General features: G+C 55.7%; 1 protein-coding gene across 2 annotated transcripts in view; it reads right to left on the bottom strand.

Moving 5' to 3' along the window:
- Positions 1–18442, bottom strand: part of DIP2A (DIP2 acetate--CoA ligase A) — a 112614-nt gene that overhangs the window by 7004 nt on the left and 87168 nt on the right. The window contains exons 27-37 of one of the 2 annotated variants that reach the window (XM_045776963.2): positions 14076–14197; positions 13837–13948; positions 12593–12702; positions 11978–12108; positions 8923–9091; positions 8276–8446; positions 6204–6265; positions 5567–5624; positions 4173–4247; positions 2660–2834; positions 1913–2036 (exon numbers count right to left, since the gene is read on the bottom strand). In XM_045776963.2, the coding sequence (XP_045632919.1) occupies positions 1913–2036; positions 2660–2834; positions 4173–4247; positions 5567–5624; positions 6204–6265; positions 8276–8446; positions 8923–9091; positions 11978–12108; positions 12593–12702; positions 13837–13948; positions 14076–14197 (1309 nt within the window). The other variant, XM_045776964.2, reaches the window with a different exon arrangement.

Here is an 18442-nt window from a genome sequence, read left to right as displayed (position 1 = left end):
ACTCTTGAAAGACATTGAGGAAGACATAAAAAGATGGAAAGATATTCCATGCTCACGGATCGGAAGAATTAACATAGTTAAAATGTCCATGCTACCCAGAGCAATCTACACTTTCAATGCTATCCCGATCAAAATACCAATGACATTTTTCAAAGAACTGGAACAAATAGTCCTTAAATTTGTATGGAAACAGAAAAGGCCCCGAATCTCCAAGGAACTGTTGAAAAGGAAAAACAAAGCTGGGGGCATCACAATGCCAGATTTCGAGCTGTACTACAAAGCTGTGATCACAAAGACAGCATGGTACTGGCACAAAAACAGACACATAGACCAATGGAACAGAATAGAGAGCCCAGAAATGGACCCTCGGCTCTTTGGGCAACTAATCTTTGATAAAGCAGGAAAAAACATCCGGTGGAAAAAAGACAGTCTCTTCAATAAATGGTGCTGGGAAAATTGGACAGCTACATGCAAAAGAATGAAACTTGACCACTCTCTCACACCATACACAAAAATAAACTCCAAATGGATGAAAGACCTCGATGTGAGACAGGAATCCATCAAAATCCTAGAGGAGAACATAGGCAGCAACCTCTACGACATCGGCCAAAGCAACCTTTTTCATGACACATCTCCAAAGGCAAGAGAAACAAAAGATAAAATGAACTTGTGTGACTTCATCAAGATTAAAAGCTTCTGCACAGCCAAGGAAACAGTCAAAAAACTAAGAGGCAGCCCACGGACTGGGAGAAGATATTTGCAAATGACAGTACAGATAAAGGACTGGTATCCAAGATCTACAAAGAACTTCTCAAACTCAATACACGAGACACAAATAAACAAATCAAAAAATGGGCAGAAGATATGAACAGACACTTTTCCAATGAAGACATACAAATGGCTAACAGACACATGAAAAAATGTTCAAAATCATTAGCCATCAAGGAAATTCAAATCAAAACCACACTGAGATACCACCTTACGCCAGTTAGAACGGCAAAATTTGACAAGGCAAGAGACAACAATTGCTGGAGAGGATGTGGAGAAAGGGGATCCGTCCTACATTGTTGGTGGGAATGCAAGTTGGTACAGCCACTCTGGAAAACAGTGTGGCGGTCCCTTAAAAAGTTAAAAATTGGGCTACCCTATGATCCAGCCATTGCACTACTGGGTATTTACCCCAAAGATACAGACGTAGTGAAGAGAAGGGCCATATGCACCCCAATGTTCATAGCAGCAATGTCCACAATAGCCAAATCGTGGAAGGAACCGAGATGCCCTTCAACAGATGACTGGATTAAGAAGTTGTGGTCCATATATACAATGGAATATTACTCAGCTATCAGAAAGAACGAATTCTCAACATTTGCTGCAACATGGACGGCACTGGAGGAGATAATGCTAAGTGAAGTAAGTCAAGCAGAGAAAGACAACTATCATGTGATTTCTCTCATCTATGGAACATAAGAACTAGAAAGATCGGTAGGGGAAGAAAGGGATAAAGAAAGGGGGGTAATCAGAAGGGGGAATGAAACATGAGAGACGATGGACTATGAGAGACAAACTGAGGGCCTCAGAGGGGAGGGGGGTGGGGCAATGGGATAGGCTGGTGATGGGCAGTAAGGAGGGCACGTATTGCATGGTGCACTGGGTGTTATACACAACTAATGAATCATCGAGCCTTACATCGGAAACTGGGGATGTACTGTATGGTGACTAACATAATATAATAAAAAACATTAAAATACAAAAAAATTCATAGTAAAAGCAGAAACACTTCAGGATAACTGAGGGACCTCACGTTTTGGGAGGCAGATTCTTGGTTTGAAAGGGATCAGGAAATGAGGTGAGCCTGTGGGAGGCCCGGGGTCTGCTGCTGGAGGCGGGCCGGGCCGGCGGGACGGGCTCTCACCACTCAGCGATGCTCCTGTGGGCTCGGACCACGGACGTCTCGATGTCGATGGGGTGATAGCGCATGCCTCTCAGCTCCAGCGTCTCGTCCAGAGACCCGACCACATACAGCGCGTCATGCCGCTCTGTGAACACGGTTCGCACACCTCAGAAGGACACCGGGGACGCCGAGTGCCTCCACACCCATGTCAGCCCCGAGTCACGCTCCGGGGACAACGGAGCCTCCTGCCAGGTGAGCTGAGCAGGGGCCCTGAACCAGGTGCCGTCCGTGCCCCCGGTTCGGAGCGAGTGCCCCTCTGCGGCCAGTCACCACCTCAGGAGAGTCCCGTCAGTGTGTGAATACATATTCTGGAATAATTCGTACCATCTCTGGAAACAAAACAGCATCTTAGGGACACCAAGTTCTAGCTTGATCTGGTCAGCCTGCGGTGGCCTAAAGACTCTGCAGCTTTCAGGGGTCACGCGTGGGGAGGGCCTGGCGGCCTTGTCGCCAACGCGCCTGCATCCTCACGAGGCCAAGGGCCCAAGGCCAGCGAGGGACAGCCACAGCGGCAAAAGCACTTTCAGAGAAAACCGCTACCAGAGCACATCCCTCGCCCCCACACCTCCCGACACGAGCTCACGGCAAAGGGCGCGGGGAGCCGGCCGGAGCGTCTGAGGTGCTGCGGCACACGGGTCGGCCGCGGGCGGTGCGGACACACCCCACCACACACCAGCACGGGTGCGGCAGTGCCAGGGCGACCCTCACCTCCACTGGCATCAGTGAGCTCCGTTCTTCGAAGGAAACCGAGGTAGCCCGTCCTCGCCCAAATGGTCTGGGTGTCTCCAAAACTCAGCCGGGCGCTGAAGTGGTCGGCGTGCAGCGCCTCCTCCCCGTAGACCGTGTAGTAGCCGGTGGCATTGTGGGGGCTGCTCACCCAGATCTGCGGGGCCCAGAGGACAGAATGTTGGCACATCACCAGCGCTGAGCACGCGCTCTGCCAGGTCACCAGCCCACAGCGCTGACGGAAACACTGAACAGAGGCGGCAGGAGAGGGTGCCGTTTTCTCTTGTGAATGAAGTTAAAATTACAGGCACGGAAAGGAAGCAAGCAACTCTTCTCTGCTTAAGTGAAGCATTCCTCTCCCTTGCGCTAGGAAGGGTTCCGTAGGGCTGTGCCGTGTGGATGAGCTCCTGTGGCCGGTGAGAAAGAGCCGGCACATCTGCGTCCGCTCGGGGACGTGAAGCGAGGGAGGGCTCACAGGACGGAGCAGGCACGGCCGCGAACTTCCCCTGCAGATACGCTGAGTCTACACGCACCCACACACCCATCGGCCACACAGGGGCTAGCAGTGCCGAGTGTCGTGAGGTCCCTAGGGTGTTCTGCTAAACACAGGGCCCATGCAGGACCCATAGTCAGCTCCCCAGACTGAGCGCCTGGCTCCAGACTCCCCACAGACAGCATCTGAAGGAGGACGTGGGGCAGCCAACAGGGCCTTCTGCCCTAAGAGGCAGGTTCCCAGCCTGGCACAGACCCTCCATGACCACCTCGGGGGCAAACTGTGCCCTAACAGGCCTGGGACCAGCTGGCCAGGAAGGGGGAGGGCTGAGGGGAGGCCCCATGCCGACTACACGTAGCCCTGGGACCAGGACACCTTCCAGTCAGGACACTGAGCGACCTCTGGAAGGCCCCCATCAGACAAACTGGGCAGCATCTTAAATATCCCAGAACCCCATCTGCTGGGACTCCCGAAGCTGTCCACAGCACAGCACAGTGGTCCTTGTGCCCACAGAGCCTGGAACTGGAAGCCTGAGACGTCTCCACCATGACTGAGCCGCCTGGGTCCCCGGCCCCCGGGGAACAGTTGCACCTGCCCCGAGTCACTGGGGACCCGTTCACATGCACAACACGCTGTGTCAGCACAGCCACTCCCGCAAAGCCTGCATCCTGAGGACACAGAGGACCCCCCTCCCAGCCTGTGTCCACCCCCAGCCAACCGCTCCCTCAGGGACTGCTTTTCTGTGCGGCTCCTCAGACTGCCCGGTGCCTACAAAACTCAAGGTTTCCCTTTGCTGGAGAGCAACCCTGGGGCGGTCTTCATCCTGCAGGACCCCAGAGGCCCCCCGGGGATGGGGTCCTGGAGCACAGATGTGTCTAGTAGGGGCGGGGCAAAAACAGCTTCTCCAAACCAAACAGCTGAGAATGCCTGCCTCTGGGACAGAGGGGGGAGATGGGATGGAGCAGCTGCCGAGGTCGTGGGGGCTCCTGCCCCCCACCTTACCTCTCCCAGGTGTGAGTCTCCAAGGGGCCCTTTGGTTTCAGTGTGTGCAATAATGACCTTCACCCCAGGAAGGATCTGGAAAGAAAATGTGAGTGATCAGGATGGTTAGAAGCCAACCTAAATCAGAATCTTATTTTTCACGGAAATAAGAGACTTTTTAATAGATAAAAATAAATTGTGAATCTTAGCAAAATTATCCCAGTTCCTAAGAATGGACCCTATTTCAGATGTTGAGATGGGTAAAGAGGGTTTCCGTAGGCATCTCCCACACCTGGGGTCTTTCACTAAGGCCACACAAGGACAACCTGCCCCTTGCGGGGGCCAACGAGTGTGGGGTGCTGTCCACGCCCTACGGGCCTGCTGCCAGGGTTCTGTCTGCCGGCTTGGTGAGCCCCAGCCTGGCCTGTGGAGCTAACTGTGAAGACATGGAGTCAGTCCGGGTCTGTGCCGGCTGGCTCAGGCATGCAGGGGCACTGGCTCCGGTCAGACCACCAGGACACCTGCTCTGTCTCAGGTAGTGTGCCCACATATGAAACAGATGGCAGTAGGGACCTCCAGGCAGGTGCGAGGCAGGGTCAAGGGGTCATAGGAACATGGGGATGCAGGCTCTGTCGCCCAGGGTCCCCCTTCTTCCTCTCCCCCAGCTCGGCTCCAGCCGCACTGGCCCCTCCGAGGCTCACCCCACGACCTTTACACCAGTGGAGCCTTCTGCCCCTCATGTCTGTGGCTGTTCCTCCTCAGGAGCCGGACCCTGGTCACCCTCTGTAGGCACGCGCTCTTGTCCCGTTGCCATCCCCACTGCCCTGTCTCTACAGGCCACGGTGACCCTGACAGTGTGTGAGCAGAATCGGGGTGGCCCTTCCAGGCTGCGTGGGCTGTGCCAACCTCCATTTCTTGCCTCTGGGATGGTGCAGGTGCAGGACGGGCCACCCCCTCTGCCCTGGGCCTAGCACAGACGTGCAGCAGGGGCTGTGGGAAGCCCTGAGATTGGTGGCCGTCTGTTCCTGGCCACGACACTGGGCACCTAGCCCTGCCCTGGACCCTGCTGTCTCCTGGCGCCCACGCCAGCCCCCGCTGTGTCACACTGCCTGATAAAGCCACGCGGGAGCTCGTCTTTCCCGTGAACTTTCCCTGGTTCTGAGAACACCTGTTCTGCAGATGCCCCTGGAGGCATCGGGCCCTGACCCAAGGGGCCCAGCGGGCTCCAGCCCCACCGTAGGAGCTCCTTCTGGGCTTCTGTCCCTGAAGCCCTCCCTTTCTGATGTCCTCGTGTTAGTGGTGAGGAGGAGAGGAGCTCGCTGCATCAGTCCAGCCGTGACCCCAGTCAACCTGTGTCCATCAGGACATGTTGAATTCTCAGCACCCGCCAGGGGCCAAGTTCCAGTTTCCACTACCTTTCCGGACTCCGTCAACGGCAGACTGTGCGGAGAACCCCGTTCTACCAAACGTACCCTGAAAAGTAACAAGGGAAGAGGTCATCAGAAACTGATAATCACTATAAAGGTCAGTCTGTGGACAATGCCTTGCCTGTAGACTCATGACCTTCCCGTGACCTGGGAGCTGCCTGCTGACTGGCCACGACTCAGGGCGGGGGTTTGCTCTAACTTTCCCTGGGACCCCTCTCGCCCCCCCGGCCCCACCCCAGGAAGCTCCATTGCTGTTTCCCTCCAGCTGCTGCGTGGCCACGTTTGAGGATCCAGAACCAAGACCTGGCTTTGGAGCTAGGAGGAGCCCAGACCCGCGGGGAGACGCTGCGGCCCCCGGAGTGCACTGACTGACGCAAACACGAAGTCCTGTCCCAAAATGGTATCATGTGAAAACCGTGCTTGCCATCGGCTGGCCCGCTTGTTTTCTACCCGTAAGAAGACACACGTCAGGTGTTCCGTAACTCCCATCGTCCCTCCAGCAGTGGGAACCAGGTACAGGGTTGCTGCCTGAGCTGTGCGGACACACGCAGACGAGAGGGAAGCCCAGGCTCCCCAGGGGACCCAGCCTGCACAGGTCCACCCGCGGGTGTGGACAGGCCCTTACCGGTCGTGGCGCAGCGCCCTCATGTCCACGTAGACGGTGGTGGGGTCCGGGCCGGCTGTGCCCTGAAAGGAGAGCAGCAGAGGACCCTCCCTCATCGGGTTTATAGGCGCGCGTCTGCACCTACACGGGCACAGCCGCTGACAGCTCCCCCCGGGCCCCCGGGGACACCCAGGAAGACAGCAGCTCTGCCTGCCTCAGTGAGCCGCCCGCGGGCACGGACGCCTTCCATCCAAACATCTACCTGGCTCGACAACATCGAGGGAAGCGTCCAGTAAAATCCTACGATTTTACACATCAGTTTTAACAGCTTTCTGTTCCCGCTGGTCCCTACGCTCTGTGTGATGGTAAAAACACCAGGTAGGTTTTGGAGGGCATTTCCAAAAGCTGCTAGATCAGGCCTGGCCTCTCGCTGGCCAACCTGATTCTACCAAGGGCTGAGCAGAGCAGAGGCTCTCTCGGGGGTTCACCCTTCTCTCCTCTCATCGGACACTTGGCACGGATGCTGCCGAGGCTATTAGGTTCCATTTAGTAGATAAGGAACACAGAGCTACGTGGACACTCTGCTCGACGTCACTCTCTGAAGATCCCAGACAGCGTAACCTATGTCTGTCCTGGAATTAAAACAAGGATCTTCTTTGAGCCCAAACACTGTGCTTCCTCCACAGGCAACGCTGGGACTGCTAATTCTTTTGAAAATAGCTTTGCTCTTACATTTGGTTTCAAAGGAGCTTTTGTAACATGTCAATAACATCCACTGTGAGCAAAGTCAGACAAGAAGGAAACATGTGTTTGTCTGGAATTCACAAGAAGGCCACAAGAACTCATGGGGGACGCACAGAGGTGCCTTGAGGTTGAGGTCAAGGTCATACCTGCTCAGCCAGCTTTCCCAGCCTGTTGGGCTGACAGAGGCAAAGAAGGCCAGCAGAGGGAGACAGGGAGGAGACAGCCACAGGAAACAAACAGAAAGCCACAGGCCACGTGAGAAACACATGGTAAGAGAAAGCAAAATACGTCACTGCATCTCAAAGCGCAAACATGAAAACCCATTAAGATTTTGGCAATCCCACCTGGGGTCCCACATGCCGACAAATAGCACAGATACCTTCAAATGTCAAGTAAAGAGGGCACAGGCTTTCAGATGCTGAGCAAAGAATAAGGTGTTCACTTACAGTCAAGAACGACGCATCAACAGCCTGACACTTAGTCATACTTTCTACAGTAGGAAGGGACGTTAGGAGGGGGCCCCAGCCCACCTCCTCCTGCCGCCAGCAAGGGTCTGAGGCTTGGCGAGGCCAGCAGAGTCTTCACGGCAGAGAGAACAGGAAAACAGGAGGATGGTCTCTGCATGTGCGACTGGCCCTGTGCTGGGGACAGGCTGGCCCAAGACAGGGGTGCTGTGCGCCAAGGACCAGGGCTGCCCAAAGGCTCTGGCTTTGCACCTGGGCCCTGCTCTGGCTCCGGGGATGCCTCTTCCGCCCCGTAATTCCTATACCATGTCCATAAGCATTTAGTATGTTTTTATGAAGAAAGGAAATGGAGATACTAGTACCAAGTCCGGAAAACCACCGGTCATCAGAAGCAGCTGAAAACAGCACTCCAGCTGTTCAATCTCTGAAACTTTGTGTTTCCTTTCAATGAGTAAAATACCTTAATGTTTCAAAAATGAATTTGGGGTAATACAAACCCGCATGGTAATTAATGTTTCCATTTAAAATTGGTAAACGTCATAAGTTTATCTTGCTTTAAAAACTGCCATATATTGTATTCGCCTTAGAGATATTTCCAGGTAAGTGAATAGTCACTGCTCAAGAATGTATCGTTTTCAAATGAGCCTTTGTTCTTCGGGGAGACTAGAATATCTTTTACAATAAAACCTCCTCCGAGCTCACAAGGCTGAACTGACATATGGAAGTGAACATCAAAGGCTCAGAGAACGAGCAGGGACCACGGACCGGAAGGCAGGACAGCACACGGAGAGCAGCAGGAGCGTGGCAGGAGTGGAGGGTAGGGGCAGGGGAGGGGGGTGAGGGCAGAAGGGCGGCAGGAGGGGGTGCTCCCCTGGCAGGCCTTACCTGGAGGCAGATGGCCACGTTGACCCTGCACCCAAACGTGGTGCTCACAGCACGTGCTGGCAGCCCCAGGTCCTTGAACAGCTTGGAGAAGGACTGCGTGAGTGCGATCCTGGGCCGCTCCTCTGCGACCACCATGCAGGTGCGCACGCAGGACAGGTTCACCCCCTTCATCTGTGGGAGGGGTGGGCGGGGTGGTACTGAGCCATCTGAGGAAGGCTCGGAGGGGCACCCCCAGGGGCACCTGGTGCAGGAGCAGGCGAGCCAAAAGGAAACCCCAGCCTCCTCTGCCCCTGGGTCTCCGCTGGCTGGGTCTCCATTTCCCAGGATCCTAAGCATAAAAGCACTGGAGGGAGCCCAGGCCCCTGGACCCCACAGAGCGCTCAGAGCTAGTACAGGCCCTGCTCCCCACCCTGGCACCCCTGCCCACCCGCACTCTGGTCCCTGCACCCCTGCCTGGGTCTCACACCCTCCTCTGCTGTGTGGGGTGTGCAGAGGAAGGGTGGGACCTTTAGGGACACAGAGAGGAGCTCACAGCTGGGTGGGAGTTGGGATAAAGGGCCAGGGGTTCCCGGGCTCTGGTTGAGAACCAAGTAGGAGCCCCTGGTTTGGGCATTCTGACAAGAGAGCAAGCGGGGTCTCATACTTACCCTGAGGACGCCTGTCTGTGCTCCCAGGCCCTTGGTGCACATCTCCATCACCGAGTAGGAGCAGAAGGTGACCCGGGCCTTGTACTGGCTGACCGCGGACAGCCACAGGGATACATTGCTCTCCAGCTCCAGCGGGGGCACCAGGACAGACTGGTGTCCTGAGTAGACACTGGGAGAATGCAGGGAGGGTCAGGACAGCTGCTGCAGCCCCAGGAATGCCTTGGTTACCTGTGCCAAACGTGCCTGGGACACCCGCCTCTTTCCTTCTCCGAGGACACTTTTTTTCTAGCCAGAACTAGGCACAATTCGGCCCTGTCAAGTGGGAGTTTCACTAGAAAATTCTATGGGGGAGCAGGAGGTGACACAAGGGTGTGATCTCCCTCTAAGCACTTCAGAAGGATCCAGGGTCATAGTTAGGGATACAGCCTGCTGGCTGGAGACTCTGGCTTTCTACTTCCAAAGATCTGTCACTACCTCCTAGTATTTGATTAAATTAAATAGCCTCTTCCCCATTACTAGTAATGGATACTGTTTATATGTACTGAAAAATGTATTTTTACTCTTTTACTGTTTCAAACTCAGGCTCCAATCCTTTTCACCCCCAAACAAACCCACTCACATGTGCATCTTAGACTCCCTGGGCATCAAAAATGAATGTTAAGGTTCCAAAAATGACACAAGCGATTCCAGCCCTGCAGGCAGGCACAGCTCCAGGGGCACCTGTGGACCACCTGCTCACCACCGGCAGCACTCACCTGCTCACCACCTGAGCCACTCACCTGCTCACCACCTGCAGTACTCACCTGCTCACCACCTGAGCCACTTACCTGCTCAACACCTGCACCACTCACCTGTTCACCACCAGAGCCACTTACCTGCTCACCACCTGCAGTACTCACCTGCTTACCATATACAGCACTTACCTGAGCACCACATGCTCACCACCTGCTTACCACCTGCAGCACTCGCTTGCTCACCACCTGCCTCACTCACCTGCTCACCACCTACAGCACTCACCTGCTCACCACCTGTAGCACTCACCTGAGCACCCCTGCTTACCTTCTGCAGCACTCACCTGAGCACCACCTGCAGCACTCACCTGAGCACCACCTGCTCACCACCAGTAGCACTCACCTGAGCACCACCTGCAGCACCACCTGCAGCACTCACCTGAGCACCACCTGCAACACTCACCTGAGCACCACCTGCAGCACTCACCTGCTCACCACCAGCAGTACTCACCTGAGCACCACCTGCAACACTCACCTGAGCACCACCTGCTCACCACCTGCTCACTACCTGCAGCATTCACCTGCTCACCACAAACAGCACTCACCTGAGCACCACCTGCAGCACTCACCTGCTCACCACCTGCAGCACTCACCTGCTTACCACCTGCTAACTCACCTGAGCACCACCTGCTCACCACCAGCAGCACTCACCTGAGCACCACCTGCAGCACTCACCTGCTCACCACCTGTAGCACTCACCTGCTCACCACCTGCTAACTCACCTGAGCACCACCTGCTCACCACCTGCTCACCACCAGCAGCACTCACCTGCTCACCACCTGCAGCACTCACCTGAGCACCACCTGCTCACCACCAGCAGCACTCACCTGAGCACCACCTGCAGCACTCACCTGAGCACCACCTGCAGCACTCACCTGAGCACCACCAGCAGCACTCATCTGAGCACCACCTGTAGCACTCACCTGCAGCACCACCTGCAGCACTCACCTGAGCACCACCTGCTCACCACCTGCAGCACTCACCTGAGCACCACCTGCAGCACTCACCTGCTCACCACCTGCAGCACTCACCTGCAGCACTCACCGGAGCACCACCAGCAGCACTCACCTGAGCACCACCTGCAGCACCACCTGCAGCACTCACCTGAGCACCACCTGCAGCACTCATCTGCTCACCAGAAGCACTCACCTGAGCACCACCTGCAGCACCCACCTGAGCACCACCTGCAGCACTCATATGCTCACCACCTGCAGCACTCACCTGCTCACCACCAGAAGCACTCACCTGAGCACCACCTGCTCACCACCAGCAGCACTCACCTGAGCACCACCTACAGCACTCACCTGCAGCACTCACCTGAGCACCACCTGCTCACCACCAGCAGCACTCACCTGAGCACTACCTGCTCACCACCAGCAGCACTCACCTGAGCACCACCTGCAGCACTCACCTGAGCACCACCTGTAGCACCCACCTGAGCACCACCTGCTCACCACCTGCAGCACTCTCCTGAGCACCACCTGCAGCACTCACCTAAACACCACCTGCTCACCATCTGCAGCACTCACCTGAGCACCACCTGCAGCACTCACCTGAGTACCACCTGCTCACCACCTGCAGCACTCACCTGAGCACCACCAGCAGCACTCACCTGAGCACCACCTACAGCACTCACCTGCAGCACTCACCTGAGCACCACCTGCTCACCACCAGCAGCACTCACCTGAGCACCACCTGCTCACCACCAGCAGCACTCACCTGAGCACCACCTGCAGCACTCACCTGAGCACCACCTGCTCACCACCTGCAGCACTCACCTGCGGACCACCTGCAGCACTCACCTGCGGACCACCTGCAGCACTCACCTGCGGACCACCTGCAGCACTCACCTGGTCACCACCTGTAGCACTCACCTGAGCACCACCTGCTCACCACCTGCAGCACTCACCTGCTCACCACCTGCAGCACTCACCTGCTCACCAGCAGCAGCACTCACCTGAGCACCACCTGCTCACCACCTGCAGCACTCACCTGCTCACCAGCAGCAGCACTCACCTGAGCACCACCTGCAGCACTCACCTGAGCACCACCTGCAGCACTCACCTGAGCACCACCTGCTCACCACCTGCAGCACTCACCTGGTCACCACCTGCAGCACTCCCCTGAGCACCACCTGCAGCACTCACCTGAGCACCACCTGTAGCACCACCTGCTCACCACCTGTAACACTCACCTGAGCACCACCTGCTCACCACCTGAGCAGCGCCTGCAGCACTCACCTGCTCACTATGGGCAGCACTCACCTGCACAGACACCACAGGGCAAAGCCGAGGCCACAGTAGGGGTCAAGGCAGATGGCGATCTGCCTAGAGGGGTACAGCTCACACTGCAGCTTTATGGAGCGGCACAAGGCACTTGTGGCTGCGTGCGACATCTTAAGGAGTAAAATGGAAGTTCCGGTCAGTGCCATGAAGGAGGAGAGAAAGCGTACAGTGATTGCCGACCACGGCCAGACACAGTTACTTCCTTAAACGATGGCTGGCTCAAATCCCCATACAAACCAAATAATACACAGGAAATGGCACACTAAAGACCTTCTAAATGAGATTTCAGAATAAAAAAAAAATTTAATGGCGCTCTTGGCTCCTCATAAGGAGACAGACTCATCAAAGCCACCTGTTCCCAAAGCCAGTCATAAATTCGAAAGTTTAGATATTACCATAAAACATCAAAATATGCAGTTCTCAGGCTAACCTGATTCTGGGCATTTACTGGTATTTAACGTAAACTTCAAGGAACAATATTGTTACTTCAAGCTGTGGCTGAGAGTGGGGGCCTGCATAAACCTGCCCCCAACACCCTTTCTGCCCACCCCATCAGAGGCGGAAGCAAATAGGAGCTACGACCACAGGACCCACCTTCACGCCTGCTAAGATCCCCGTAGTTGACACGCTGAAGTCCAAGTATGCAAGCACATCTGGAGACGGGGGCCTGAAAATGCTCGCCACCTTCTTTTTTGGTATGTCATCTGTTGAAGCAGTGACCCCGTAATTTTAACACTACTCCAGGCTCTCAAAGGGAGAAAGAAAACATGATCCGTACCTGGGGAGTGCTGGGGAGAGCCAGCGCAGAACACAAGGGGGACTGGAGACGGCAGGCTATGTGCATTTTTGGGGCAGCTCGTTTTAACCTTCAGGGAAATGTCATGTGGAGGAGACCCACCATCACTGCTCTGAGCGTGTGGTGATCGGGACAGTGGGTGAGGTTCATTTACCAGAGGGAGAGTTCGGAGGAGAGGGACTTGCCAAAGGTCACAGAGCCTGTGGCGAAGCCAGTATTAGCGAGAGCACAACCACAGCGAGAGCTACGGACAGGCTCTCAGGGCTCTCCCTGCTTCACCGTTCCTGTAAGACCACGAGGTGGACTCGAGTGAGGCGAGGGGTGGAGCTTACGCTGCAGCAAGCTGGCAAGGCAATGAGACTCTGCGGAGCCAGTCTGCTCCAGAGCCCACCCCGGGCCCTACACTGGCTGCCCTGGACCAGCTCCCCGGTTCTGTAGATGGGTATTGGGCAGGTGGCCACAGACAACACAATCCCTGACCACTTGCCCTGGAGCGCAAGGACAGATGCCTGCCAGGTGCAATGGGGAAGGAGGGACGCCGCCTGCTCCTTGGCCGGCACCGCTGTGGGTGCACCTCACGTCACCCACAAAGCCTGTGGGTGCTGCTAGTTTGGGGCGTCTCAGGCCCAGGCTGACCTCATGGCTCGAGGCAGAGCAGTGCAGGGGTTCACAGCTCTTCCCGGCTGGCCCACAAGCATTTCATGGGGTAAGCAGCATTCACCAGCGACGGGACAAGGGACCGAGGTGTGTGTGCTGTGGGGCCAACTGCTGTAGAGGCACGGGAAGCACGCAAGGAGGGCTGGTCCGCAGGCACACAGGCCTCCAACAGGGACTCTGCCCCGTGGGTGCAGGGGTCCCGCCATGAGGGAGACCCAGAGTGAGCTGCGGGTGGCCCAGTGGCAAGCGGGTCTTCAGCAGCTGTCTGCTGCTCTCACCCCACTTTTATTGTCTGGTGGCAGGAGTACAATCCGTACAACAAAGAAAGGAAAGGCGGTGTGTCCCGGGGGCCAACACACACACCGATGGAGCCGAGGATGCGCACCTGTATCTAGGATGGTCGGCCAGGTCCTGACGTCCACGGCGGCCGCTGCGTCTTTGGATTTGAGCAGCCGCATGATGGCCTGTGTGGTGAGGACGCAAGCGGACTTGCTGACCTGCAGAGCACGGGGTTGACGATGTGAGCAGGGACGCAGGGCCTGGCAGAGAGGACGCGGTGGACCGCACAGCCCCCCCCCCCGCCCCCGGGCAGGCCCGCCTGGCCAGTCCACAGTGCACAGGTACCTCCACGATCATCTTGACAGTGGGCAGCGTGGTGGCGAGGTTCTGGGGGTGCGGGGGCCGCACGGTGACAGGCACGCAGCCGCAGTACAGACAGCCGTAGAAGGCGGCAATGAGGTCCACCCCTGCGAAGACACGAGGTCAGAGAGGGTCAGCGCGGGGGTAGAAAGTGACGAATGGCACCTAGTACCACGGAAGGCCAAACAGACGATAGGGTCTCAGTCCCACACTACCTGGATAAAGCCGCGACTACTCCAAACCGATTTGGTATTAAGACAGGGAACCTGAAGGGCTGTAAAAATCTGCTTTTTGCTCCTTTTCCTGCTTCTATTCTTGCTAGGACCTGCACCCCCACTTTACACATGCAAATGGTGTAAGTCCTCCTTGTAAGGGACGAGGAGTTAATGCTTTCTTTAGAATAGATAACATCTAAGGAACTACCAGGTGAGAACACGTATTCCAGACTAAGCCAAGGCCCCCTGGCTCCAAGGACCATCACCTAAACCAGTTCCCCAGGACTAAGAGGACACGCACACCAAACCACTGTCCTCAGTAAAACCCCCATGTCCCCCAAACATAGGACTCTCTCTCCTTTCCTGAGTCTCCCAAACACTCTGTCCATAGCTACACTCCCCCTACACCTTCAACAAAGTACTCTCACCCCCCGCCGGCCTGCATTCGATTCCTGTCTTGGCTGGACCTGCAGGACTCCCTCTCAGTATTTGTTGAACTCAGTTTTATTAGGGACATACAGAGACTATCCCGAAAGGCTGGAGAGGTAGAGGAGGGTGTGTCCGTGGCACAGAGGAGGGCACAGAGGGTAGGAGGCCTAGAGTTCCAGAGCAGCACTAGGCCTGCCATTCCTGTGCACAGTGGCCAAGCGCAGAATAGGTGAGCAAGGGAAGGAGGAACCCTTTTGAGGGACAGGCTGCCCAGGTCCAAAAAGGAGGGGAACAAGGGAGGAGGAGGGGTCCGCCCACAAAGGAGAACGGAACGGTGGCAGGAGGTGATAGGGAGGATGAGGCAGGGGGTCTGCCCGCTTGGAGAACGAGAAACTTAAAGGCTGCACCCCCTCCTTGCACATCTGTTCCCAGACCAGGGCATTCCACCTTGCTCAGTTACACACAGAAACACGTGACCACCAAACTGTTCCTTCAAATTTCTAAATGTTTAAAATCCTCCTATTTAAGACTTAGGGGGAATTTACGGCACTTAAAACCTATACTTCCATTTTGAACTCAGTCCAGCTTGAGACGCCTGCCCCCCCCCCCCACCCTGGAGGCCCCTCTAGTTGCTGCCCTCAGAGCACACAGGCCCCCACCTGGCATCCCCAGGCTACAGGAAACCAGCCTCAGGCTATTTCAATTCCAGGGTCAAAATAACTATGTCCCACTTAACCTGGCTGGTGGGTTTCACCGGATTCCAAGTTCCCAATGCTCCATCAGTATTAATAATGGGCACTGAGGCCAGGGCGGTTCAGCATGGTCCGAGCAGGCCAGGGCACGTGTGCGTGTCTTACACCCAGTGTGCTTGCTGCACGAGGAGACGCCGCCAGGAGCTCCCTTCCTTGAGCTCACAGAATTCATGCTGCTCCCTGAACGCATGTATTTCCAGGTGCACAGGTGGGGAGAATCCAATTGATCCCACCAGCATCCCCCCTTCTGCAGCTTCCAGACAGCATGGGTTCTTAATCCCTTGGCTCATACATCCCTTTGAAAACTGGAACGACGTCCTGGACTCCCCCCTCACTCCCAAGAAATACACAACACACCCTGTGAAGTGCAGTGCATTGGGGGGGAGGCCTCCCCGCTGGGACCCAGCTCCACTCCCAGCTACTCTACTCTCCCCCTGTGGGCACGTTTTCAGATGTAAATTTAGACCTTCAGGATGCATTTTCTTTTTTGTTGTTAAAAATGGCTTAAGAATGGTGTCAAACAGACTCCAAAGTAGAGAAGAGCATCAGGCCCCGCCCTCCCTGCACCCTCCAGGTTCTCAGTTATCAAGATCCCACTGTTGGCTACCCATCTTTCCTTCCTTTCTCCCGTAGTGCAGTGTTCCTGGTGTTTCCCAGGTACTTCAGCCGCGCTCCTGCATGCTGTGCCTGCTGCCTACATCCCCAGCCCTGAGCGCAGGGGCAGGGCACCACTGCAGCCCGCAGACAGCTCGAGGCCAGGGGCAGCACTAGCTGGCGTGTCTCTGCCTCCTCTCAGTCAGGGTGAATCTTGCCTTAGGCCTGGGACCCGGGGGTACTTGAAGAGTGGGGACTGTGGTCACCCTGGGGAAGAGTACCCCCACAGCCCAGGTGATGTGGAGAACAAAGACAAAAGAAGATGCACATACAATTAAATGTCATTATAACCTGCTGCCCATTGACGAATACTCAAGGCAGGCAGAGTGTAATATTCCTCCAGGAAACTCCCAGTCTTAATGTTGATGCCTTGCTCCAGGGAAAAACAACCTTAGCGTGACAATAGCCAGGCCTCCAGGAGCCTGCGAGTCCTCTTGAGCAGATCAAAGTCCTTTTGGACACCTCCCTCTTCCTTACCTCCCCCAACCTATAAGTATACAGTCAGTCACCCCTCACAACCCTGGTGCAGCAGCTCTTTCTGTCCATGGCGTCCTGTCCCCCCAACCCCCCGGCTTTAATAAAACTACTTTTTGCACTGGAGACGACTCAAGAATTCTTTCTTGGCCATGGGCTCCAGACCCCAAGGACACTCCAAACCACATCACAGGGAATCGAAAGTGGAGAAGAATTGTGATGCCAGTGGGAGTTTTGGAGTATTCGCCTTACCACATATCAGTGCCCAGAAAGTGACCAGGCTGCCGCCCTGTCCCAGGCCCCAGGAAGGGGAGACGTCTGCACTCCGTGGCAGTCCCCCAAGGAAGAGCCCCTCCCCGCCCCCCGTTCCCACCAGCAGCAGCAATCCCAGCACAGAGAAATGCTGAGTGCAACCCAGGGTATCCCCAGAGATGCTGAAAAGGGCATGAACAAGTGGCCCGGAGATGAGGCACAGAGCACACCGAAGAGAAGGCGCCCAAGATGGGGAGGATAGATCCAAACCGCGAGTCAGAAGACTTCCAGGTACAGGAAAAAGGAAGGAAAAGCAGTCATGAGAAAGAACATTTTCCTGAGATGAAGATGAGAACCCCAATATTAAGCACGCAAGACAGTGAACAGGACCCACACCTGGGCGTAGCCCTGTCACTTTCCTGCATGCTGAGCTGAAAAGGGAAGCCGGCAAGACTCTAGGCCAGACGACTCACAAAAGGGGAAGAAGAGCCAGACTCTGACCTGCGAGCCTGGAGAAGCACGGCCCCAAGATGAGAAACAGACCCAGGGCTCCCGCTTCAGCGAAGGCATGAGTCACCAGCAAGAGGGAGAGACACTGTGTGCACGTCCCCTGTGCGCCAGACCCGCTAACAGGCAAACGACAAACTCACAGAAAGGACACCTCCAGACTGGGCAGCGGGATCGAATAGAGAGGTGGAGCCCCAGGTCACCAAACTGAGACTTAACCTAATTACATCGACGGCCTCTCCCAGAAACGGGAGCTCGGCCTCCATCAGGAGTCACCTGGTCGGCACGAGCGAGGTCATCTGTCTGGCAGACCCCGCGGTCCCCTGAAGGAGTGACCTTGGCCAACTAACTCCCGTTTTTCTGGGATAACGTCCTCGTCCCACTCCCTTCTGCCCACGAAAGCCTCTCATCAGTGCAGCTCTGAGGAGCTCCTTTCTGCCCGCTACGCGGCAGGCGGCCGGGTTCAGGGGTCACCGGAGAGAGCCAATCAGACCTTCAAAGTTACCCCGTTGGATTTTGTTGACAATCACAAAGTGTACAAATCACCATCGACAGGCAAGAACTCAGGACACACTGTTCCTAGGAACGCTTCCTGAGAAATCGATTCGAGAAGGAGCTTCAGAAACCTACGTGACCAGGGGACAGACAGCTCCCGGAGGAACAGAAACCGAAGGAGGAGAAGCCAAGAGGCTGGATCTGTAAGGGCCGTCCGTCCGTCCCTCTGATGTCACAGACACGGGGCAGCAACAAGGGGTGGGGGGAAGGGAGGAGCAGAAGGGCATGTGCAAAAATTTAAACTGTTTCCAAATGTGATCCAGGTGGTTGCAGTACTTGTGCGGATATTCTGGGACTATCAGCTGCAGGTGATGAAGGTGTAAGTAGTGAGTGATTGCGGGATATTTGAATTCTATTATCTCCCTGTTCTGAAGAAGCAGGATTCTTGGTATGGAAAACGGGCGAGACAAGGTCAAAGGGGTTTAGTCCTGCGTTTGAACAGGATGTAACATATAAGCTGTAAGGTACTGCCTCTCTAAGAGATACAGTGTGTTTATTTGTAATTCCTAGCTCT

Source organism: Ursus americanus, chromosome 4 (assembly GCF_024610735.1).
Source record: "Ursus americanus isolate L20-20 chromosome 4, mUrsAme1.1.p, whole genome shotgun sequence".
Taxonomy (NCBI): Eukaryota; Metazoa; Chordata; class Mammalia; order Carnivora; family Ursidae; genus Ursus; species Ursus americanus.
Note: the sequence above shows the minus strand (reverse complement) of the source record. Positions and strands in the feature narration are given on the sequence as shown.